Source organism: Topomyia yanbarensis, chromosome 2, assembly GCF_030247195.1.
Source record: "Topomyia yanbarensis strain Yona2022 chromosome 2, ASM3024719v1, whole genome shotgun sequence".
Classification (NCBI taxonomy): Eukaryota; Metazoa; Arthropoda; class Insecta; order Diptera; family Culicidae; genus Topomyia; species Topomyia yanbarensis.
In genome coordinates this window covers 173,764,216-173,785,190 of record NC_080671.1, presented here as the reverse complement: position 1 = coordinate 173,785,190, position 20,975 = coordinate 173,764,216, and the positions used below count along the sequence as shown (strand labels likewise).

The window sequence follows — 20,975 nt, the reverse complement described above, 5'->3', positions numbered from 1 at the left end:
TGCAATGTTCTCCACCGAGAGGTTCACTTTAGTTTGTTTACATAACCAATGAACTTTGTACCGCGACTCACCACTTCATTTGCCGCGTTGCCAGGAACTCAAGCAAAAATAAACAAAACAGTGTTGCCCAAACACACATTTTGAGTCCCACCATTTATGCAAAGGTGAAAAAAATACTCAACATTCTTGCATTTTTCAAATTTAAAAAAATCATTAAAAAATCACGATAGCTCTAAAAAGTCTCATTTCAACGGAAATATTCTTAAAAATGTATATTCTTTTGAATAAAAATAAGAAAAAAGGAGGTTAGGTCGGACGAGAAAGGTCTATTGTGCAACTTCAAGAAATACTCTCCGCAATTCAATTAAATACTTCTTTTTATCGTACATAATCTAGAACTATTATTGCTTTTGATCCATTACCAACTAATATTATCTGCAGTACCTGTTAAAAATTGAGGTTAAATCGTGCGTCATTGCTTTTAAAAATAACTTTAATAATAATATAACTTACTAGGTGGTGTATCGTTGACTCTATTGTGACTGTCTTATCGCAGAAAAATAAAATGTATTTATATTTATATATTTATATTTATATATATATATATATATATATATATATATATATATATATATATATATATATATATATATATATATATATATATATATATATATATATATATATATATATATATATATATATATATATATATATATATATATATATATATATATATATATATATATATATATATATATATATAAATATAAATTGACGAAATTGTGCATATAATCGATCGCAAAAATGATAGATCTTAAAATTTTAAAATCCTTATTAGTCGGAAACAAATATTATTTTATAACTCAAGCTAACGGATAAGAAATCAGCCCCAAATACACAAGGATCACAACTGTTGACCGGTGCAATAATAAAAGGAAACCCGTGATGTTGCATACATCGTACACTGATCTACGTCAACTCTTGTTACTACTTCTGACGTCTTAAACAGAACAAAGCCAAGCTTATAGCGCTTCTTTGGAAAAGCATTCATTATTATTCCTTTGCCGATTTCCGCATTGTCAATTGTCACCGCGTCCTCCGCCAAACCAACCATACAAAATCCATGGGTTCAATTCAGCGCTCACGTTGCGCCATCCCCACAAAACAACCGCATCGAGATTCATTGGTTGCATAAAAAACCTTGTCAGAATGACACTGCAATGCAACGTGCGACTTTGACTTCCTTGTGTTATGTATATTAGTTCTATTGTTTCAAGAGAAAAAGAGCATATAATCCTTGGGGAAAGTTTTTTTTGGCTGATCACAAACCCCGTATATTCGAAAGCTTTCTAGGAATAGACGGAAGCACTTCACGTGGCCCAAAATAAAATTTTAGTTGCAAATGTTACACCACTAAAAATGGATAAAGATCCAACAGGATTTTCTTCCGCCTACAACTTAACTGGCATATTCTGGCGCATTCGTCGTCGGTGTCGGTAAGGTAAATATTGGCAGCTTTGCGGTTGCTCACATCAAAAGTAATACAACCCTATGTGAATCCCTGTAAGCCATGTTAAACTTTAAACAATTCAAACGAGGGGGAACCCGAATCCACGTTGTCAGGAGGACAGTTGTTATTCGCCGCAATTTAGTTTGACGGCAGATCCATGTGACGGGAAAATATGTACCCTTCCGCCTGCATACTACGGTCGCATAATTGGATTTATTGAGGGGGGATTGGATCTAGGGGGCAGAACAATTTGGCGATAGCGTTTCCATTGTTGGTGTAATCTATTATCGTTACTTTGATATCGACCGTAATTTAGAAATGTTTATTGCTGTTAGTCCTGTGTATTCGTATGAGTGACTGGTTGAGTTTCCTGTTCTAACCCCTAAAATGACAACCGCAAACTGTGTGAGCAGAGTAGTCATTTGTCACCCCTCGTTTATAGCAATAAAAAAAATCCTGGGTAGAACAATAACCCAACCTGAAATTATTATTTAATATACAATTACTCACCACTCGGCGTCAGCGGGACCGGCTTCTGGTCGATGTCACTGGCCGCCGTCGACGAGGACGAATTATTGTTGCTAGACGGGCTGAGCGGTGGCAGCGCGTTTCCGTGAGAATCGACCATATTGGTTCTGCCGGATCTGGAGGTGTTGCGTGGTCCGCCGCATAGACTGGCGAGGTCCAGACGCGATCCGGTCAAATGTGTTTCCCGTTCGCGGCGACACTTGTCGTTGTCTAGCTGTACCTGGTTGGGAAAAATAAAGGACAATGGGATTCATTGTAGTTATTTGGTAAATTGAAATTCAGTGTTTTAAGTTTCATCAACAAATGATCCATATAGGGTGGCTGTGTCTGTTTGAAATAGTCAGGGTACCAACTAATTTTACTTAAATATTTGGACCATCAGTGCACAGTAAACACAATTAATACAATAAAACTACACAGTCTACCGAATATGTTTTACTTCCATAGATTGGTATAACCTATAACAAGACTGTATCCTGGGTTATGTTTCGAAAGGGACTTAACAATTTAATGCGAAAATGAACCAGTTTTGATGACTTGAAATAGTCACTGAAAACTGAATGAATCAAATAAACAATATTCGCCTCTTTTTCGGATCAGAAACATCACCTTTTGAAACAACTCTAACCCTATGTACCAAACGATTTAACCCAGATGAGCTGCGTAAAAGACAATCAATTTACCAAGTACCCCCACCTGCAAAAAATGAATGTGAGTTGAATAGCATACTGGAGCAGAATGGATTCAAGAAAATCACTCATGGCTGCAAAGATCAATCCATCAGCGATGCTGCCATTGTTGGACAAACAGTGCATAATCAACAGAACCTTAGTATAGCCTATATTGATTACAAGCAAGCATACGACTCCATGTCACACTCCTTACTCATCAAGCTATTGCAGATGACCATAGTTGATGCTGTAGACGTGCGATTTTTGCGGCATACAATGGGGTGCTGGACGACAACGCTGCAGCTCAGATGTGAGGAAGACGTGTTGCGGTCCAGAACACTCCGCATCTTGAGGGAGATATTCCAAGCAGATTCCTTCAGCCTGCTATGGTTGTTTGGCGATGAACCCTCTCAGTAAGACATCCAATCGGCATGGCATGGCTAACAGAGGTGACCCATACCTTCTACATGGGCAATATTTATGCTGACTCAACAGAACGACTGGTGTATTCATCAAACTAGCCAAAAGGATTATTGGCGACATTGGCATGGAGCTTGTCTCAGAGAAATGCCGATCTTTTCAACTACTATCAGGACGATTGGTCTACACTGGTGGCTACGAAACCAACGAAGGCGAAATGATTCGGAGCATGGTTTGTAGCGAGTCGTATAATTATATGAGATTCCGGATTCACCCTAACGACATCAAGCGTAAGCTCCGAGGTAAGTTCTTGAGTCCAGTGAACTGTGTCTCAAAGTCTTTCCAGAACGCGTGAATATGGTCAGAGCAATCAACACATTTGCTGTCCCGTGTTTATCTATAGTCTTGGCGTCATCAAATGGAGCTGGACTGACCTGGAAGATCTAGAGATAAAATTGAGGAAGACGTTTAGACAAGCAATAATCAGAGCCGTAGCAACCTAAGGGGTAAGAGGGGGCTCTGCCCCCTACGCGTTTCGTGCCGAACGAAATTAAAGATTAATCAAATAAAAAGCAAGAGATTTATTTGTATAGCTTATATTGTGTTAATTAGTATCGACCCAAAGTTTCATCGCCGCAAATGGCCGCGCTTCATGAAACACCGCCCCTAGACGATCTGTTATAATATCGCAAATTGCATAACGAGGGGCCGAATGACAACACAAGTTGTTCACAAAATAGATGCAGTCTTGTCGATGTGCGGCTGCTCCAACTGCTGTGGATGGGTGCCGTGCACAGCTATCTACTTCCACTCTGCAATCTTCTCCTCCGGAGTCAACAAATTGCATTTGAGATTGTAGTTCGCTTGTGCTATAGTTGCGGTCCCCAGCACAAACTGCGTGATATACTCCATGTCGGTTGGTATTTTCCACAAAGTATTCTCGCAGCCATAGCACCTGCACTACACATATTGCCTGGATGTCGACTATTTCTTGTCCTCTTTCATCCCGTAGCAATGTGAATCTTTCCAGCGTCAACTGAGGATAGCGCATTCCCGCTGGTTCTAAACGCCTTTCTCCATTTTCTTTCGAGATTTTCCATAGCTGAACTGACCAACTCTATTTGTTGACGCCGAAGCTGTAGGTTAACATGGGAACAGCATACGTATTGATTGCTCTGACTTTATTCCTCGCGTTCAGGAAAGACTTTAAGATACAGTTCACTTGGCTCAAGAACGTTATTGCGGAGCTTGGGCTTGATGTCGATGTGGCGAATCCCGGGGAGCTGCTGTGGCGAATCCCGGGGATTGATATGATTCGCCGCGAATCGTGTCCCGAATCATCTCACCTTTGTCGATCTCGCAGTCTCGAGCAGATCGGCATTCTCTAGGCCAAACGCCCTGCCGATGTAGCCATTAATTCTTTCGGCTAGTTTGATGACTACACCCAGTCGTTCTGTCGAGTCAGCATAGATCTTGATATCGTCCACGTAGAAAGTATGGGACGTCTCTTCCGGTGAGCTTTCTCTATACGTTATCTGATAGTCATGCGGTGATAGTCATTGAGGTGTCCTACTGAGCGGGATAAAAGAATCGTTTTGGAAGGTCCCCTTCAAGATGCGAAGAATTCTACACCGCAACACGCCTTTCCCACTTCTGAGCTGAGCAGTTTTGTCGTTCCTCTCTCCATCACCTGTCGTAGGAACCTTAGACTACAGGATCAACTTTATAGATCTTTAATACCTTGATGAGGAGCGAGTGCGGCACGGAGTTGTATGTCTTCTTGTAATCGGTATAGGCTATACTAAGGTTCCGTTGGTTACACACTACTTCCCCATCAATGACTGCATCGAAGATGGTTTGATCCTTTCAGTCTTGTGTGTTTTTCTTGCATCCCTTCTGCTCCTCTGTCAGGATGCTATTCTACTCATAGTGGGCTCTTACGTCTGTAGTGATTAAGGTGCTCATGATCTTGTGCAGACTTGTTAAACAGGTAATTGGTATGTCCTTGGGAATGAGAATTGTGGTACCACGGGTGATGAAATCCGGCGATAAACGGGGTTCGCGTAACGCCCAATTTCTATGATATTGCGTACCCTCGCGTACATCATGGTTTCGACAGAGACAGCTGACATCTCGTCGATTTCTTCGCCTGCTCATTTCTCCTCGCGCCTAAGCCACTGTTGCCTTTCGCGATATTGTACGGGGACCTCCCAAATACTGGTTCAAAAGCTATAATATCGCTGATATCCGGTAGACTTTCGCTAAAATTGGGCTTCTTGTGGCTGATTTGGTCATAGAAGTGAAACGCCTTCAACATTTTGATAAGATACTCCGTTACTGTATTAGTGTGTCGTGTTTTTTCGTCGGCTGGTGAGCTCCCAGCATGCGAAACTCAGTTGGTGCAATGATAGCGACAGAGTTGTTCGAGATCTGACTCTCCAATCTCCGTTACCTTGGAGGTATTTGCTTTTCCCGGTGGTGTTGCGACGGGTCGCCTCTAGGTGTAAGTCGGTATTGTAAACATCTTACGGTTGCCACTGCAGCACAGAATACTTCCAGGCTATGCACAAATTCCAGGTGAATTGGGAGCACGTTACCATTCATGACCTGAAGTTCACAGGTCAACTTAAAAAAATACTGCAGCTTCAGGATCCTGGGGCGCGACATTTGATCCGTGTCGCGACATTGCGCAAACGCTTCATCCACATTGAAGACCAAATCACGTAGTAGCTGTCGACCGAGGGGTGGGTTTTCTGGCAACGATTCTGTTTTTTCCTTTTTCTTAAAGACTAAGAGTGAATCGCGTGGAATAGGTCATATGAGCAAGCATAGATTTTGTTGACGACGTAACCCTTTGTGTTCTACCGCAGGAGTCAGTATCGTCTTGAGTACTGTGGCTCTAAATATTAGAAATAATTTTTCTGCCAGTCCCTTGCTTTAAATATACGTTAAGTTTAATAAAAAAATTGCCCCCTCGCGCAAAACAGGATTGCTACGGCTCTGAGCAAGAATGCGCCATCTTCAGTCGGCGTTGAAGAGTTTAACATTGGCGCGGGATGAAATGGGACAAGGAATAGTCGACAGCCAGGCACTTTTCGTAGTGCAGGTGCGACGACGGCGAGTGCTGTGGAAAGTAACTATAGGGCACTTCATCTAGCGCAAGCGAAGCATGACCTTAACTGCAATCTGCAGACTGTGGAGGGGAAGATTGCAGAGTGGAAGCAGAGAGCTGTGTACTGTGCCCACCCCCACCGATAAGGACAGCCGTACGTCGACAAGGCTGCATCGAACCTGTAGGTCAAACGAGGCGAGCTCTCTTTAGCGATCAAGGCCGACATGATATCCATCCAGAACAGGATAATGCCGACGAGAAATTGCAGGAGGTGTGTTTGGCACCAGGACTTCAAGGATATATGCCGGCTGTCATTCGCCACACGAGGTTGGCGCGTACTAGCCAACGCAGCCTACACCGAGCGTCACAACAGAGTTGCTATGATTGCACCAGAAATTGGTCTATGACAAAAGTCGACGCCAGTTCACCATAGTCGACCACTGAATTACAATCTAGTGGATATTAGAGAAACGCAAAAAAAAACATTTTTAAAATCTCATGGGCCCCTCCCATCATATTGTGACAAATATCAAAGTAATCTCAGATGCCAAATTTCGCTTCATTTTGACGATAATAGATTCCGCCCACTTCGCTATTAATATCTTTTGAAGTAGCTCTCGAAAAATAACCTTTTTTGATGAAAATATTTTTTTGCATTTCAATGGAAACATTTTCGTTTCTCGAAAAATGGGGGAAGTTGGAGATTGTGAACATTTTGTTTTAATATTTTTTTCATTATTAGACAATAACCAACCTATCTCCGGTCAAGCTCTCCGCAATAGCATCCACGCTATGACGTTATATCATCTAGTTACTACATAGCGACCGACGCTTTCCTATCACCGATTTTATAGCAGTGAATACAATGCATTATATACATCCAGGCGTATACTTGGTCACATTCGCGAGTAGTCGAGCACTTTCGCTGTCGTTTGTTCGAACGTTTGCTGTATGTAGGTAACGATGTGCTGTTTATTCTCTTTGAACTTGAATTGGAAACATTAAACATCAAACGTGGAATAACATTTGCTTACCGGTAGCTACCTTCTACACACACACTACAATGAAACCCCCTCGTTATTAATACTTAAGGCTCAAGTTACCTCAAGGCTTGGTAGTATGCGTAAGAAAAATTGTGTTCAGCTTTGGCACCAGATTATCCATTTAAACCTTTTCAAAACTCTAAAAGAAGAATATCAGTCGATTTATTAGATCATCACGATTCAATTCATGCAAAATACCTGCTGGAAAAACCATCGGCTTAGCTAAATGGTGCTTTTGAAAAAGTGGCTGTGATTTTTTATCACACTACCACACCGAGCTGGGGTACGCAACACAACTGCGCTATGAAAAAACCACAGCCACTTTTTCAAAAGCACCATTTAGCTAAGCCGATGGTTTTTCCAGCAGGTATTATGCATGAATTGAATCGTGATGATCTAATAAATCGACTGATATTCTTCTTTTAGAGTTTTAAAAAGGTTTAAATGGATAATCCGGTGGCAAAGCTGAACACAAATTTTCCTACGCACACTTCCAAGCGTTCAATTCTAACACATGCTTAAAAAAGGTAACTTGAACCTTAATAGCTCGCTCGTTTTTCACAAACTCCAGGTTTTGCTATGCATCAAAGTAGGTTGACCCTGAATCCGATATCGAGTGAAACTGGGTGGTAGCACTATTTATGTTAGGTGTTGCATCAATACGCACGGTTTCGGTGGATAAAAGTACAACACGACAAGGTGCAAGCCTATTAGCAACAGCTTTGAAAACAACAGAAAACAAGAATCGGTAAACTCTTTTTTTTTGCTCGATTCCCCCTTGCAGCTCAAAGTGCTGTGTGCAATGCAAAAGCGCATGCAATGGGAAAGAAATAAACGATGAGACAAAGAGAGAAGACAGCAGGTCGGTACATTAATTACCGCAAAAAGCGATTTTCATTGGTAATTCAACACCTGTTATACTGGTGGCGGCCGGCGGCCGGCGGCGGTGCATAATTAATCCGTAGCACGAGATAGGCCCTATCAATCAGAAGGTTGGTTTTATTGTAAACTGATCACTTGCCCGCTTCGCAGAAAATGGATACACACCTGAGACCGGTAATTGCTTGTTAGCTACTGTTGCAGTTGACGCCGTCAATGTCAGTGATGTCAGATCTACGGAAATCTCCGTAGATCTACGGATTTGGAGGTTTTCTACGGATCTACGGATCCGTAGATAAAATCTACAGAAATGCAATTTTTTCTACGGAAATCTACGGATTTATCTCAGTGTACTTTTGAAGAAGGTTGCCAATAATCGACAGTTATTTTTTCTATTGGAAAATCATCTTAACAAAATGGAGAATCCGCAAAACCATGTTGTGCGATACTAAATACCAGCGATCGAAAATTCAACTCGAGAATATACACCATGCTTTATAAAACGCATTCCAAAAGTTATACCGCATTTCGCCGATAATGAGTCGGGGAAATTATAGTGCAATTCAATACATCCAGTAAAAGTCGTATTGAATTGAATTTAATTTATTGTTTCATCTGCAAATGATAAATTGTTTATTTCATAGAATACAAGCAACGTTTTCTCCTCTCTGAATCGATATCTTGGATCCTGATAACTGTTTTAATTCGTATATTTGATTCGTGCACGTAGTCTGACAGCTGATTTGTCGATCGATTGGTGCTGGTTCAGGTAAAAGCGAAAAGGACACTGAGTATCGTGACAGTTGTCTTTGATAGTTGGAAATATTGGTTGACCAACCTCGGCGCGGCCCGATGTAAATATGAATATCTGTAGCACTTTTTAAGACGAAATGCTATTAAGAAGCACAACTGGAAATCCCGAATGGCAAAACGCGATCCAAAATCAGTTGGGTATTTCTCCGATGTCATTGATGTCAGGACCTTCTGAGAAACGAACGTCGCCTCTGACCATGTTCTGGTGGTATGTGGGATTTGTACTTGACCAAACTAGAAGGCGAATGCTTACAGCAGTTATACGTAAAAAAAGGAGCGATATGGTCGTCCACATCGTACGAATGAGGGTACAACAAAAATGAGGAAAGCTTTGCCATGAATGACACGTGAAAGCGATCAACAACACGAGAAGGAGAAACTTTTATTACTAAAGCAATTAGAGTTATCTAAATCTGTCCAGCAACCAACGTCACGTTAAAAGGGAATATGTGTATTGTCAGATATAACGTTAATCTCATTCAGCTTCAACATGTTCGAAATTTGGCTCTGGTATGCATACCTCGTACCTCACTAGATCAATTTATCTATATTTAATAGTAACAGAATGACACATCTTTATGAACAGGATTAAGTTAAGATTAAGGTCCCCGTCTACAAGGAGGGCGGTGCAATCGACGGAAGACTACATGATTTGTCTCCTGATGGCGTTATCCGTAGATTCATGTCGCAAGACGACGAAGTTGTTGCCGATAAAGACGTGTTCAGGAATTTGTTCCCCATTTCCTACGCTGTCCGGGTTGTGAGAATGCGGATAGAACACTCCATTCCTTTCTTCGTGACCCTGGAAAATGTAACCAACTGGCACATATAACCAACAAACTGTTACGTTTCAATTCTACGAACAACTATGGAAAACAGTGGTATAAAATCTCTCTTTTGTTGCCCATTTCTGCTGCATTAACCGCAACCAGGATTCAGTTTCAACGCCTTATTCATTCTTTAATCTGCATCTTGACTGAAGTTTAAAGCAGAGTCTAAAGCCTTCAGCTCGGAGGCAATATTAATACATTCACCCACCAAAACATTCATGTGTTTTATATGAGCTCTGTGAAATTAAAAGCAGAAGGTGGCATCTGTTACATTTTCGAGAAAAAATGAATTGTGTAATCTATGAAGTTGAATTTGAATCGAAAATAACTGAATGAACGCGCTGCCTCAAACGAACTAAGTGGTCCAACCAGCAACGACAGCTAAACCAGAATCTTAAATTAAATCATCAACGATTACATCCAGTACTTTTATAGTAACAAATAGCACCGCCAAACAAGATGCAAATGGTAGATAAAGATTCATCAAATTGCATCATGAAAAAAATGCTGCACAACACAACACATCGGGATGTTTTCTCTTGAAAATGTGGGAAGAAGTAGTTTAGAAAGTATTTATTACATTGTGTTTTTATCGCTGTCAGAACGACGCTGAATCCCTCTGGATAAAGACTCGTCACGTCAAGCGTTTGTTTACCATTTATCTGTCAATGTCATTCCAATCGAGCACGAAACCTGTCAGTGTCATTTAGTTGGGATAAGATGGCGAGGCTTTATTCAGTAATTCAGCGTCTTTAGCTGTCAGTTTCTCGAAAATTGGAACGGAACAACGTCGCAAATTCATTTTGCGACACCCATCATGACATCGGAAAACAATTGGGAATCGTGCAATCAACCGTGAGTCGTATGATTAAAAGGTACTACTAAACTGTGAGCATCGAATGGAAGGAGAAATGCAGGCAGAAAGGATGTTCTAATAGTGGTCAGCAGGATCACAAGCGTGTAGTGAAAGAGTTTAAGCGTAATCCAATGCTTCGGTCAGGGTGTGCCTAAAAAGTTGAATCTGTCCAAGTCTTTGGTTCAGAGAGCCGAAGGCCGGGAGAAACAAAGTACAAAGTGCAGAAGGCTCCAAATCATGACAAACGGAAAAATTTGGTGGGAAAGTCATGGACGTGAAAACTGTACACCCAGATGCTGACGAAGCCTCATTATCTCATCATGGATGATAAGACTTGTGTCAAGGTGGCCATTCTGTAGCTTCCGGGGCAACTATTCTTCACTACCCAGCACAAATTTGATGTTCCGGAGGAAGTAAGGAAGCAGAAACTTTCAAAGTTTGCCAATAAATACATGATTTGTCAAGCGATTTGCTTTTGTGGCAAACGGAGTAAGCCTTTCCTTACTACCGAGACTGTAAACGGGGAGATCTATCTCGGGGAGTGTCTTCAGAAGCGTCTGTTTCCTCTGTTGAAATAACCCGAGGGTCCTACGATCTTCTGGCCGGATCTAGCTTCGAGCCACTATTCAAATGTTGTCCAGGAATGGTACGACGCCAACGGGGCTACTTTCGTACCCAAGGAAATGAAGCGGAACTAAGGCACATCGAAAAATACAGCAGGCACTACGGAAGCATCCCAAGAAGGTCAAATCTGAGGAAGACATGAAGAAAAAATGGGTTTCCGTACAGGAGAAGCTGAAGCTAGATGTTGTACAGAAACTAATGAGGGGAGCTAAGCGTAATGTGCGACCGTAAGGTTGTGGTGTTGTAGTTGAATAAAATAAATATGCCAAAAACTTACTAATGGGTTATATTGCATTGTCTGAAAGTTTGAAAAGAATCGGACAAACTTGGTAATTTTTACAGCGTTTTTTCCGTGGTGCAATTTGATGTGGGACATTTCGGAAGTTTTCACGACCGTAGTCAGCAAATTGAAGAAGTATACAAAGCCAACCGACCGTTGACGATCAAAGAAGCAGACTGAATGACTGTCAGGCATTGCTACAAATGCCCCCCACAAAAAAGCTCCACGCGCAATAGTTAATTGCGCGCGAGGGAAATACTACTAACCTATTGAAAAAATCTTTATTTGTTGTAAATATATAAAAGGCAATGGCTCCGCATTGAATAGCGTCATATAAACGAACAATATAACAAAAATTTGGGATAGCACAATCACCAATAAGTATTAAGAATAAGTGGCCAGATGGCTATAACAGAATCCCGTTCGAACATCTAAAAGTCGGGAGTGACAAGTAGGACGAAGCAATCCACTGCATGATCCTCAATATCGCATAACAATCCTCAATATCGCCTATGAATACCCTGTTCTGTTTAAAAGACTGCGCCCGTTGGCTGAATCGGGTGACGGTGAATACCAAAACAGACGATTTACGATGGACCAGACGTTTACTCTGCGATATATCTTGGATAAATTTCGAAAATACGACAAGCGGGCTCACCATCCGATTGTGAATTTGCAGGCAGCGTACGATTAAGTGAAACGAAACGAAAAGGGCAGATAACGATGGTTAAAAAAGAATAACCAGAGAGATATCTCACATTAAATAGGTTGAAACCAAGCGATGGGATTTCAAATTTGTTGTTCCATGTAACGCTCGAAGGTGTGATACGGATTTGTTGTGCAAAGGAACGGAACTAGTATCACGATATCTCAAAATTACTGGCATAAAAAATATTTTGAAAACTTGTATTCTTACTGTAGAACTAACAAGAATGGTTCCTGAACGAACAACATGAGCGACGTTAGAACCCTCGACTAGACTGAACAATTCTATAGATATTGTCATATAAAATTTGGAGCTTTACAAGGACAATGTGGACTAAAAAAATACTTTTCATCCATTGTGTAATATAATTTTAAGAAATTTTTCAGCATTGCTAATTTTTAGGTTAGGTATTAACAGTGCGTCTTGAATAAGTCGGTTGGACTGCTATTTTAAAATGCTTTTTACTGCTGTTGTGTATTAAAAATGCTGCCTACTAGTAAGAAGCATTTGTAGAGTACTAAATATCAATTCATTAATGAATATAACTTTAACTTGGAATTGAGTTTGGGCACACAATCCCTAAATGGGGTGAAAAACACTATTGAGTTCTGCAAGATGACGACACGAATGAACTCTTGCTGAATGAAGTTCACGTTTGACAATTCTCGGTGGTTTGTTTACTTTGTCAGTTGCGTGAGTTCGAGTGCAACGGGTGCTCATCTGTCACATTCGAACTCACGTAACTCCTATGTAAACAAACCACCGAGAATTGTCAAACGAAGTTCATCATTTTGTGGGGTTATGCCGGTTGGTGTAAAACCTAATTTGGAATACTTTTGTTTCTTTGTTGAGTGCAGAGCAAATCTACGGATTTAATGTCGCGAGAATCTGGCATCGCTGGTTGACGGTGTTAGCAAAGTGGCTGCCAAAGTGGAAGTTTAGTTTATTGAATTACGAAGTTATGATGATTCTGTTTTCAGTTGCAACCTAGCTACTTTCGAGCAGTAGAAACTGTGCCGATGAAAACTTCTTAGTCTAAGTTCTGATACCGTGCAATTTTGGGTTAGAATTTTCAAAAGATGCTTGGAAATGCCAAAGCACCTGAAGGCAGACATCTTTGTCGCCATATATTACTTTAGATGTACCGTAAACCGGGTTGACATTGATCACTTTTCGAAGTAATCATTGCATATTTTTAGACGCAACACATTTTTTTCATGTTTAATATTTTTAAACCATGTACCGATGTGAGGAGAACAAGATTGGATGATTTTACCTAAAATTGTCCGCTTACAGCTATTTTTCCAAAAATGATTTCAAGTTGATGTCCGTTTTCGTATTCCAGGGTGACTTTGATAACCTTCATATTCACCCACATTAAGTTATTGATGTCAATGTTTTTCATTCAAATGATTGTTGAAACTAATTCTGGAAAGATACTCATTGTTAAATAAATGTTAATTGGGATTATACAAAGTATTCAATGTACTGTAAAATTCGAGTAATCAAAGTTCGTATAATTTGTGTCCAACTAGAATAAAAGATTCTGAAAAACTTTAAAACTGCTAAAATTGTTTTATTTCAGTGCTTTATCAATGTAGCAAATGTTTCATCCATTTTAACACGTTGGAATATTGAACAATGAAAAAAAGTTTTTAATGTTTAGCTTAAAAAAATTTGAAATAATTGCCAACTAGTTTCACAAAAAATGGTATTTAAAATAAGCAAACTCTTAAAAGTAAATTTGGTACATCCCACTATAAAGGAAAATAAAAATTCTCTTGTAATTTATTACTCTTGCTCAAATCTGAGACTTATTCGTTTTATTAAAAATAGACACTTTATGAAGCTTCGTAAAAATAAGGTAAAGTCAAATTTCGGTTTTTTATAGTTTTTGTACCCAAAAACCGAACAAAATACTCAAGAAGTATAACAAACCAGTATTTCATAAGTTTAGAGTAAAAATCATTTCAAACTAAATTGATTCGGTAGACTATTCTGGTTTAATAAGCGATCTACGAAAAAAGTTTCGAGTGATCAAAGTCACCCCGATGATCAAAGTCACCCCGGTTTACGGTACATATCTAGAAAGAAAGTAATCCAACGAGTAGGTTCTATTAACATAAATATTGGTACTTTTGAGCTTTGCTTCTCATTCGCACTTATTTGTGTTGTCAAAAAGAATGTGGGAGGTTCGACTCAATCGAATTCTCCCGTAGAATAAAATACTTTTGAGTTACTTGAAATATACTCAATATTAGGTAAATTTAATTTAAATTTAAGTATAGCCCAAGGGTGCGCATTAAAATCTTAATTTACCTTATACTGCGGTATCCCAAAATTGAGACACAGTAACTCTATTTGAGCTAGTACTTCGTATGCATGTATATTAGGCTGTTCCAAAAAAAATCGATGTTCGAAAAGTCATGGTGCTCAACCCTATAATGAAAGATAAGCATATTTTAAGCACTTTTGTAGAACAAATCAAGTTTCTAAAAAATCATCTAGAGCTTCCGCAAATGCGATTTTTGAAAAATGGTTTAAAATTTTTTAGCAAAATTGTCATATATAAGTGGTTTTCCCAACCTTTTCAAAGTTCAATTATTTTTAATATATTTTTTCATTTTTCTGTATACCTTAGAGAATAAATCACATTTAAAAGTTTTTTACAAAAAGTCCTTATATTAATTATAGCACCTCTTAATCATGGCGAAAATTTTTTTTTTTATTAATTTTGAAGAAAATCCACACAAAACGAATGTCAATATTTTTTTTTTAAATAAACCAAAGGCATGTTTTGGAAAGTACTGTTCATTGCAAAATTTATCGTGAACAAATGTTGTGAAAAATCGGTCGAGGAGCTGAGATATAGCATTTTTTGTAAATGCTTTCAAACCATGAAACTTTACTATATTTTTTGAATTGTTCAATATCTCAACCGTAACTTGACCAGTGTAAATATATTGGGTGTCAAATAAAATGGATTTTTCTCAATCTTACAAAGAATTTTTATATGTGGAATCTACCATCTTATTCTAAGGTAGTTATTGAGAGATTTATGGGATTGTGCATGATCAACAACTTTTTCGAATAAGAAGTGATAACACCAATATTGCTATAACCTATGTAACATTCACGATTGATTAGATTTATTTATTAATGTGAATGTATGCTAAGTCTTGTAATAAAACACTCAAATTGAAACTACTTGATATGTTATCGAATACATACGGCCTGATTGAAGCTTTAGAAGATTTATTTTGGCTATTTCTGTTTTTGGCGATAGATAGTAGTAACTCGTTTGTATCAATACCATTCTTTGAGCCATCTTTGTTGAATTCTTCACATGAAGCTAATAATCGTACAGTTTGATAATTACTGAAATATTTTCCGAGCATGCTCAAGATTTCCAAGCAAACTTTGACATGCCTAAAACGATTCTTGGTAGTCCGTGCTGATTGATCTGTGTTAAAGACAAGTTGTATCGAAATATTGGAGTAAAGTTTGGATAGCATAATCTGGTATCGTGGGTTCAAAATATTTAGCCTAATCAAACATCCATGATAAAATTGATTGTAAAAGCTTAAAAAAGAAAAGTACTGGGAAATTCTTGATCAGAGTAAAACAGCTCGAATCTCTGTACGCTACCAGATTAAGTTGCCCAAAATATATTCCAATATCTCGGTATAACTGGATGTGTCTTTAACACAGATCAATCAGCATGGACTACAATGAATCGTTTCAGGCATGTTCGGAAATCTTAAAGTTAAACTGAAAATGGTGCAAAAATTTACAACGAGATAATTCAATTTTCTCTACTGTGTTTGTTAAATCTTCACTAAATTCAATCAGTAGTACTAATACTATATAAGCTCATTTTCTTGGCAAAAATCGGTGAGGAAATAATCTGCTATTTTCCTGTATTTTCCCGTTCAAACTTAAATGACAGCAATGATCGTACTGAAAGAACAGTAGCTTTATGTGGAGAAATCTACGAGATGGCTCTAAAAATGACACTGATAGAAACGAATTATTACTGATTATCACCCAAAATACGCAGAGTCAAAATAACTTCTAAAACTTGAATCATGCCATATTTATTCGATAACATATGCAATGAATTCATTTTGACTGTTTAATTACAAGACTTAGCATACATTCACATTAATAAATAAATCTAATCAATCGTGAATGTTACATAGGTTATAGCATTATTGGTGTTATCACTTCTTATTCGAAAAAGTTGTTGATGCACAATCCCATTAATCTCTCAATAACTACCTTAGAATAAGATGGTAGATTCCACATTTGTAAATTCTTTGTAAGATTGAGAAAAATCCATTTTATTTGACACCCAATAAAACAATTAAAAAAATGTAGCAAAGTTTCATGGTTTGAAAGCATTTACTAAAAATGCTATATCTCAGCCCCTCGACCGAATTTTCACAATGTTTGTTCACGAAAATTTTTGCAATGAACTGTACTTTCCAAAACATGCCTTTGGTTTATTGAAGAAAAAAATTATTGACATTCGTTTTGTGTGGATTTTCTTCAAAATTAACAAAAAAAAAATTTTTTTTCGCCATGATTAAGAGGTTCTATAATTAATATAAGGATTTTTTGTAAAAAACTTTTAAATGGGATTTATTCTCTGAGGTCCACAGAAAAATGAAAAAATATATTAAAAATAATTGGGCTTTGAAAAAGTTGCGAAAACCACTTATATACGACAATATTGCTCAAAAATGACCATTTTTCATAAATCGCATTTGCGGAACCACTAGATGATCTTTTAGAAACTTGATTTGTTCTACAAAAGTGCTTAAAGTGTGCTTATCTTTCGTTATAGGGTTGAGCACAATGACTTTTCGAACATCGATTTTTTTGGGACAGCCTAATGTATATGGCATGTGATAATAGACATTGTCCATGGTGAAAGTAGTTTAACATCTCTGCTGATACACAAATGATGGGCTTGAAGGTCGATCACTACTTTTCAGACACGATGCAGTAAGACTTGACCTTTTGCTGTTTTGATTTTTGATGGGATCAATAGAAGCTTTGTTTGGAATTAAGATAAGATGCAAGGTGTTCAACGGCCATTTTGTAGAACGACCTACCATTGCATAGTGATCCAGAATGTAAATTTAGCAGAAAATTGAACATTTTGATAAATAACTTGGCTTTATAATATGTTAACGAAAGATGTGCAGGTTTGAACAGGAGCTAGAATGGTTCTAATTTTAGCAAAATCTAAAATTGAACTTTTCAACGGTTCGAGATAAAGCTTGACTGCATTCGATAAAGTTTCAGAACAAACAATTAAAGACAAATTTTGCTGGAGACATGGAACAACTTTAATATTGTTTTAGGGCGCATGATTTGTTTTATACGCCAACTACTAAACATTTTAGTTTCAAAGTTAGGAGAACTTTTTCACATATCTTCGATTAATACACTTTGCTTTAAACACTGGTGCTGCCTTATAAAATATCATGCATAAACAAAAAAAGGTATTTTTTCCTGCAATATTTACTCCAAAAATATTTAAGTTTTATTAAATGGTATATACAAAATTCTAAAGAAAGAACCGATAGTTTCAGAATATTGAGACAAACTGTTTTTCTTCAAAACTAATGAAACTACTTCTAAAACCATAGACGTGGAGTAGACGTGCCCATATTCATCTCATTAGTCTGGATGTCATACTATTTTGATTGTAACTCGGCTTACAGTGATTGGATTGCGCTAAAATAGGTATCAGCAGCCTTGCTTCGTTTCTAAGAAGCAGTAATATAAAAAAAAATCTGGTTTAAAAAATGTAAAATACTCGCGGAACAAAAAGTCGAGTACAACGCACCCTTATTCATCCTAACATTTGACCCAATGCGTTGAATAGAGATAGCAGACTCTACTCTAACTAACGTATTCAAATGGGTGAGATGAATACAGGAGCTAAGATGAATTATTGCACAGTAACCCTATTAACGCAAATTCAAAACGGCAAAAGTTAATCAAATGAACCCATTTTTTTAAGAAACACCCTAACTTTCTTTGTTTTTTTTTTGTTGACGAAAAGTACAAACTTTTATACTTTCGGCAAAGTTTTTTAAAATTTTATTTTCTTCAATTTTCTGAAAGACTGCAAAATTTTATCTCGAACCATTAAAAATTAATTTTCTGATGTTAACTAATTTAAAATATAGGTATCGAATGCTTAAAATACTAGAAAAATTTCTCTGAGCTTTCGAAGACGAATTTTTTTTCTAACATATCAAAACTCTTGCTGCTAGCATTGAAAAGTTTTTATAATATCAAGAATTTATTTTTAATATCAGTTTTGTGAAATTTGAAAAAATATCGTGTACGCCATTTTTAGCCCAATTATAACTCGAATTATGGGATATGTAGTTGAAAAGGAATTTCAATTGCTTGTTTCGACATGTTTTGATGTAAAATAGATATATTTTTTAATAAGTTAGAATACTGCCAAAAGTTTGATTTGTGATTTTTTTTCCAAAGCAACGCAATTAGCATATTTAAATTCTTTGGGATTTATTTCACTTGACAAACGTTGTTTTTCGTCAAGTAAGACCACAACACATACATTTTGTAATTTATATTGTAGATTTTAGTTGCGAGACCAAAGCCTTAACATCTATGGACATGAGTCAGATTTTTAGTACTGTCTCTTTACCGCCTTCCTGTGGAACATAAAACGTGATGTTCATGATATTTTTAAATTACTAACCGCATTACGTTAAAAAAAAGCATTTTACAAGATTGATTCATTTACGGTAAAATTTGTAATGATCGTACTCTCCCTTTAGTTGTCAAATATTTCGCAGATTCTGCTGTGACCCCGAGTCGTTCGTGCAAAATAAGATGACATTTATGCACACTTTTACTGACTGGTTCTGGGATCCTGTGAAAAAAGTTTAGTTGTCTTTTGCTATTTTATATTATCCGTATATTCTTTCATTGCTTCTCTACACGCGGTACTGGACCCGCGCGAAGATAGATCTCTTGAGTCAAGATTCCCCTCTTCTTGATAGTAAAATGAATGTCCAGCGGGGTATCCGGCAGATCCGGCTAAGAACAGATTTAAAATTACTCGAAGGAAAGAATATTCTATTTATACCAATGGTCCTTGCGTGATCTTCTTCCGGATTAAAACAAACCGTTTAATTCTAATTCCCTAATACCCGACAAAGTATTTTACAACCGTGGCCTAAATCACAAAGATCCACCGTCATAAGATTAGAGTGATGGTAGCTAGGTCAAAGCTGAGCTGATATTGCTCCTTCTGAGCAATATACGAGGAAACACTATATATGCGTACCTGCACACAGATGGTGTGGAGATAGATGGTGCGGTCAACAGTGACATTGACTTGAAAAACACATGCGATAAAATGTCGGCAGTTTCAAGAAGCCCTTACTTCGGTAGGTGAAAATACCAGATTGTGATCGTTTACAATCAGTAATAATTACGAGAAAAGTAAAGACATCTTACTTCTAATCAAGTTATTATGGGGTAACCTTCGCCGGGTTTGTTTTTCCGAGCTACATCCTCTTGCAAAAGGTTCGTCCCTATAGAAAATGCAGCGAGAATCAGGTGGATTATTCTTGCAGTAAGAATGACAAAAAGTGTCCTCGTCGTGCGGAGAATCTGATCTGGACCGTTCCAAATCAGCTTTCACAAAAATAACAAAGAAAGCTACGCCACCATCTTCAACGAACTCTTGTGCTCTCTTGTCTCCTAAGGAGGAGTAATTCGAGGACAGTTAGGAAGGAGCATCTACAGGGGTACCTAGATGTTATTGGATGATGAGTAACCTTTCCTCTCCTAAACTGTAAAGGTCAAAATGTGTCCCTTGACGGGGCTCTGAAAGTGAGATCTTTTGAAACCCCTAATTTCGGAGGATCAAAGTCAGACAAGGCGGTAACTTCCCGGAGCACCAAATATCCAAAATGTTCCTTTGTTTCAGTTCGAGAATGATCACTGCGCTGGAATTATTAAATTCTCTGACTTCGTTAACTGGATAATAAAAACTTTCAATACTTCTGATCCTTGTTAGCTGGTCTACCTACAGTAAGAATATGTTTAAAGTAGTTGACTGCTAAATGACCCTCCTTTCAGTGATCGCATCCTTCGACAGCTAATTGTAAAATAAATCTCTTCTTCGAATTTTTTAAATGGTTTAAGAGGTGAAACTTGGTTGACGTCGGATTTAGATTGAGAGACATCCTATGAAGAAGTGCTCATGGGTATCAAAAATGCTATTCAAAGGTTTCTCTAAACGCCAAATATATCGCCGCTTGTTTTCATAGCTGCGAGTGTATGTATGCGTTAAATAATCACATTAACCCTCCGGAAGTCGTGCAAATGGCCCACTGAACGAGCAGACGCTGGTGTGCTAAGACGATTTCGCCAGATTTTCAGAGCAGCTTGCACTCAGTGCACTAGCACGACTTCCGGAAGGTTAAGCGAACGGGTATGAAAATGTCCGCAGCTTGCTTCGAGAAATAACATCCGCGTTTTCATTCTGCCTTTCGCTCAAGACGTATACAGGTGTGCACATTTTTTTCTTTTGTGTGAGTGTGGTTGTCATTTTTCTTTGATGAAGCCGAAAAAACAAGATGATATGAAGAAGAAAAGCACAAACAAATGACGTAGTGGGCTCGTTGCCATAAATTT

At 38.0% G+C, this 20,975-nt stretch overlaps 1 protein-coding gene across 14 annotated transcripts in view; it reads right to left on the bottom strand.

The window, feature by feature from the left end:
- LOC131682154 (dual specificity tyrosine-phosphorylation-regulated kinase 2) overlaps nucleotides 1-20,975 on the bottom strand; it is a 382,133-nt gene that overhangs the window by 90,848 nt on the left and 270,310 nt on the right. For all 14 annotated transcript variants that reach the window (XR_009304031.1, XR_009304030.1, XM_058963403.1 and 11 more), the window contains one exon: nucleotides 2,024-2,261. Coding sequence is in view for 12 of the 14 variants with exons in the window: in XM_058963403.1 (XP_058819386.1) it covers nucleotides 2,024-2,261 (238 nt within the window). In the remaining 2 variants the exon portion in view is untranslated. The remainder of the gene's footprint in view (nucleotides 1-2,023; nucleotides 2,262-20,975) is intronic.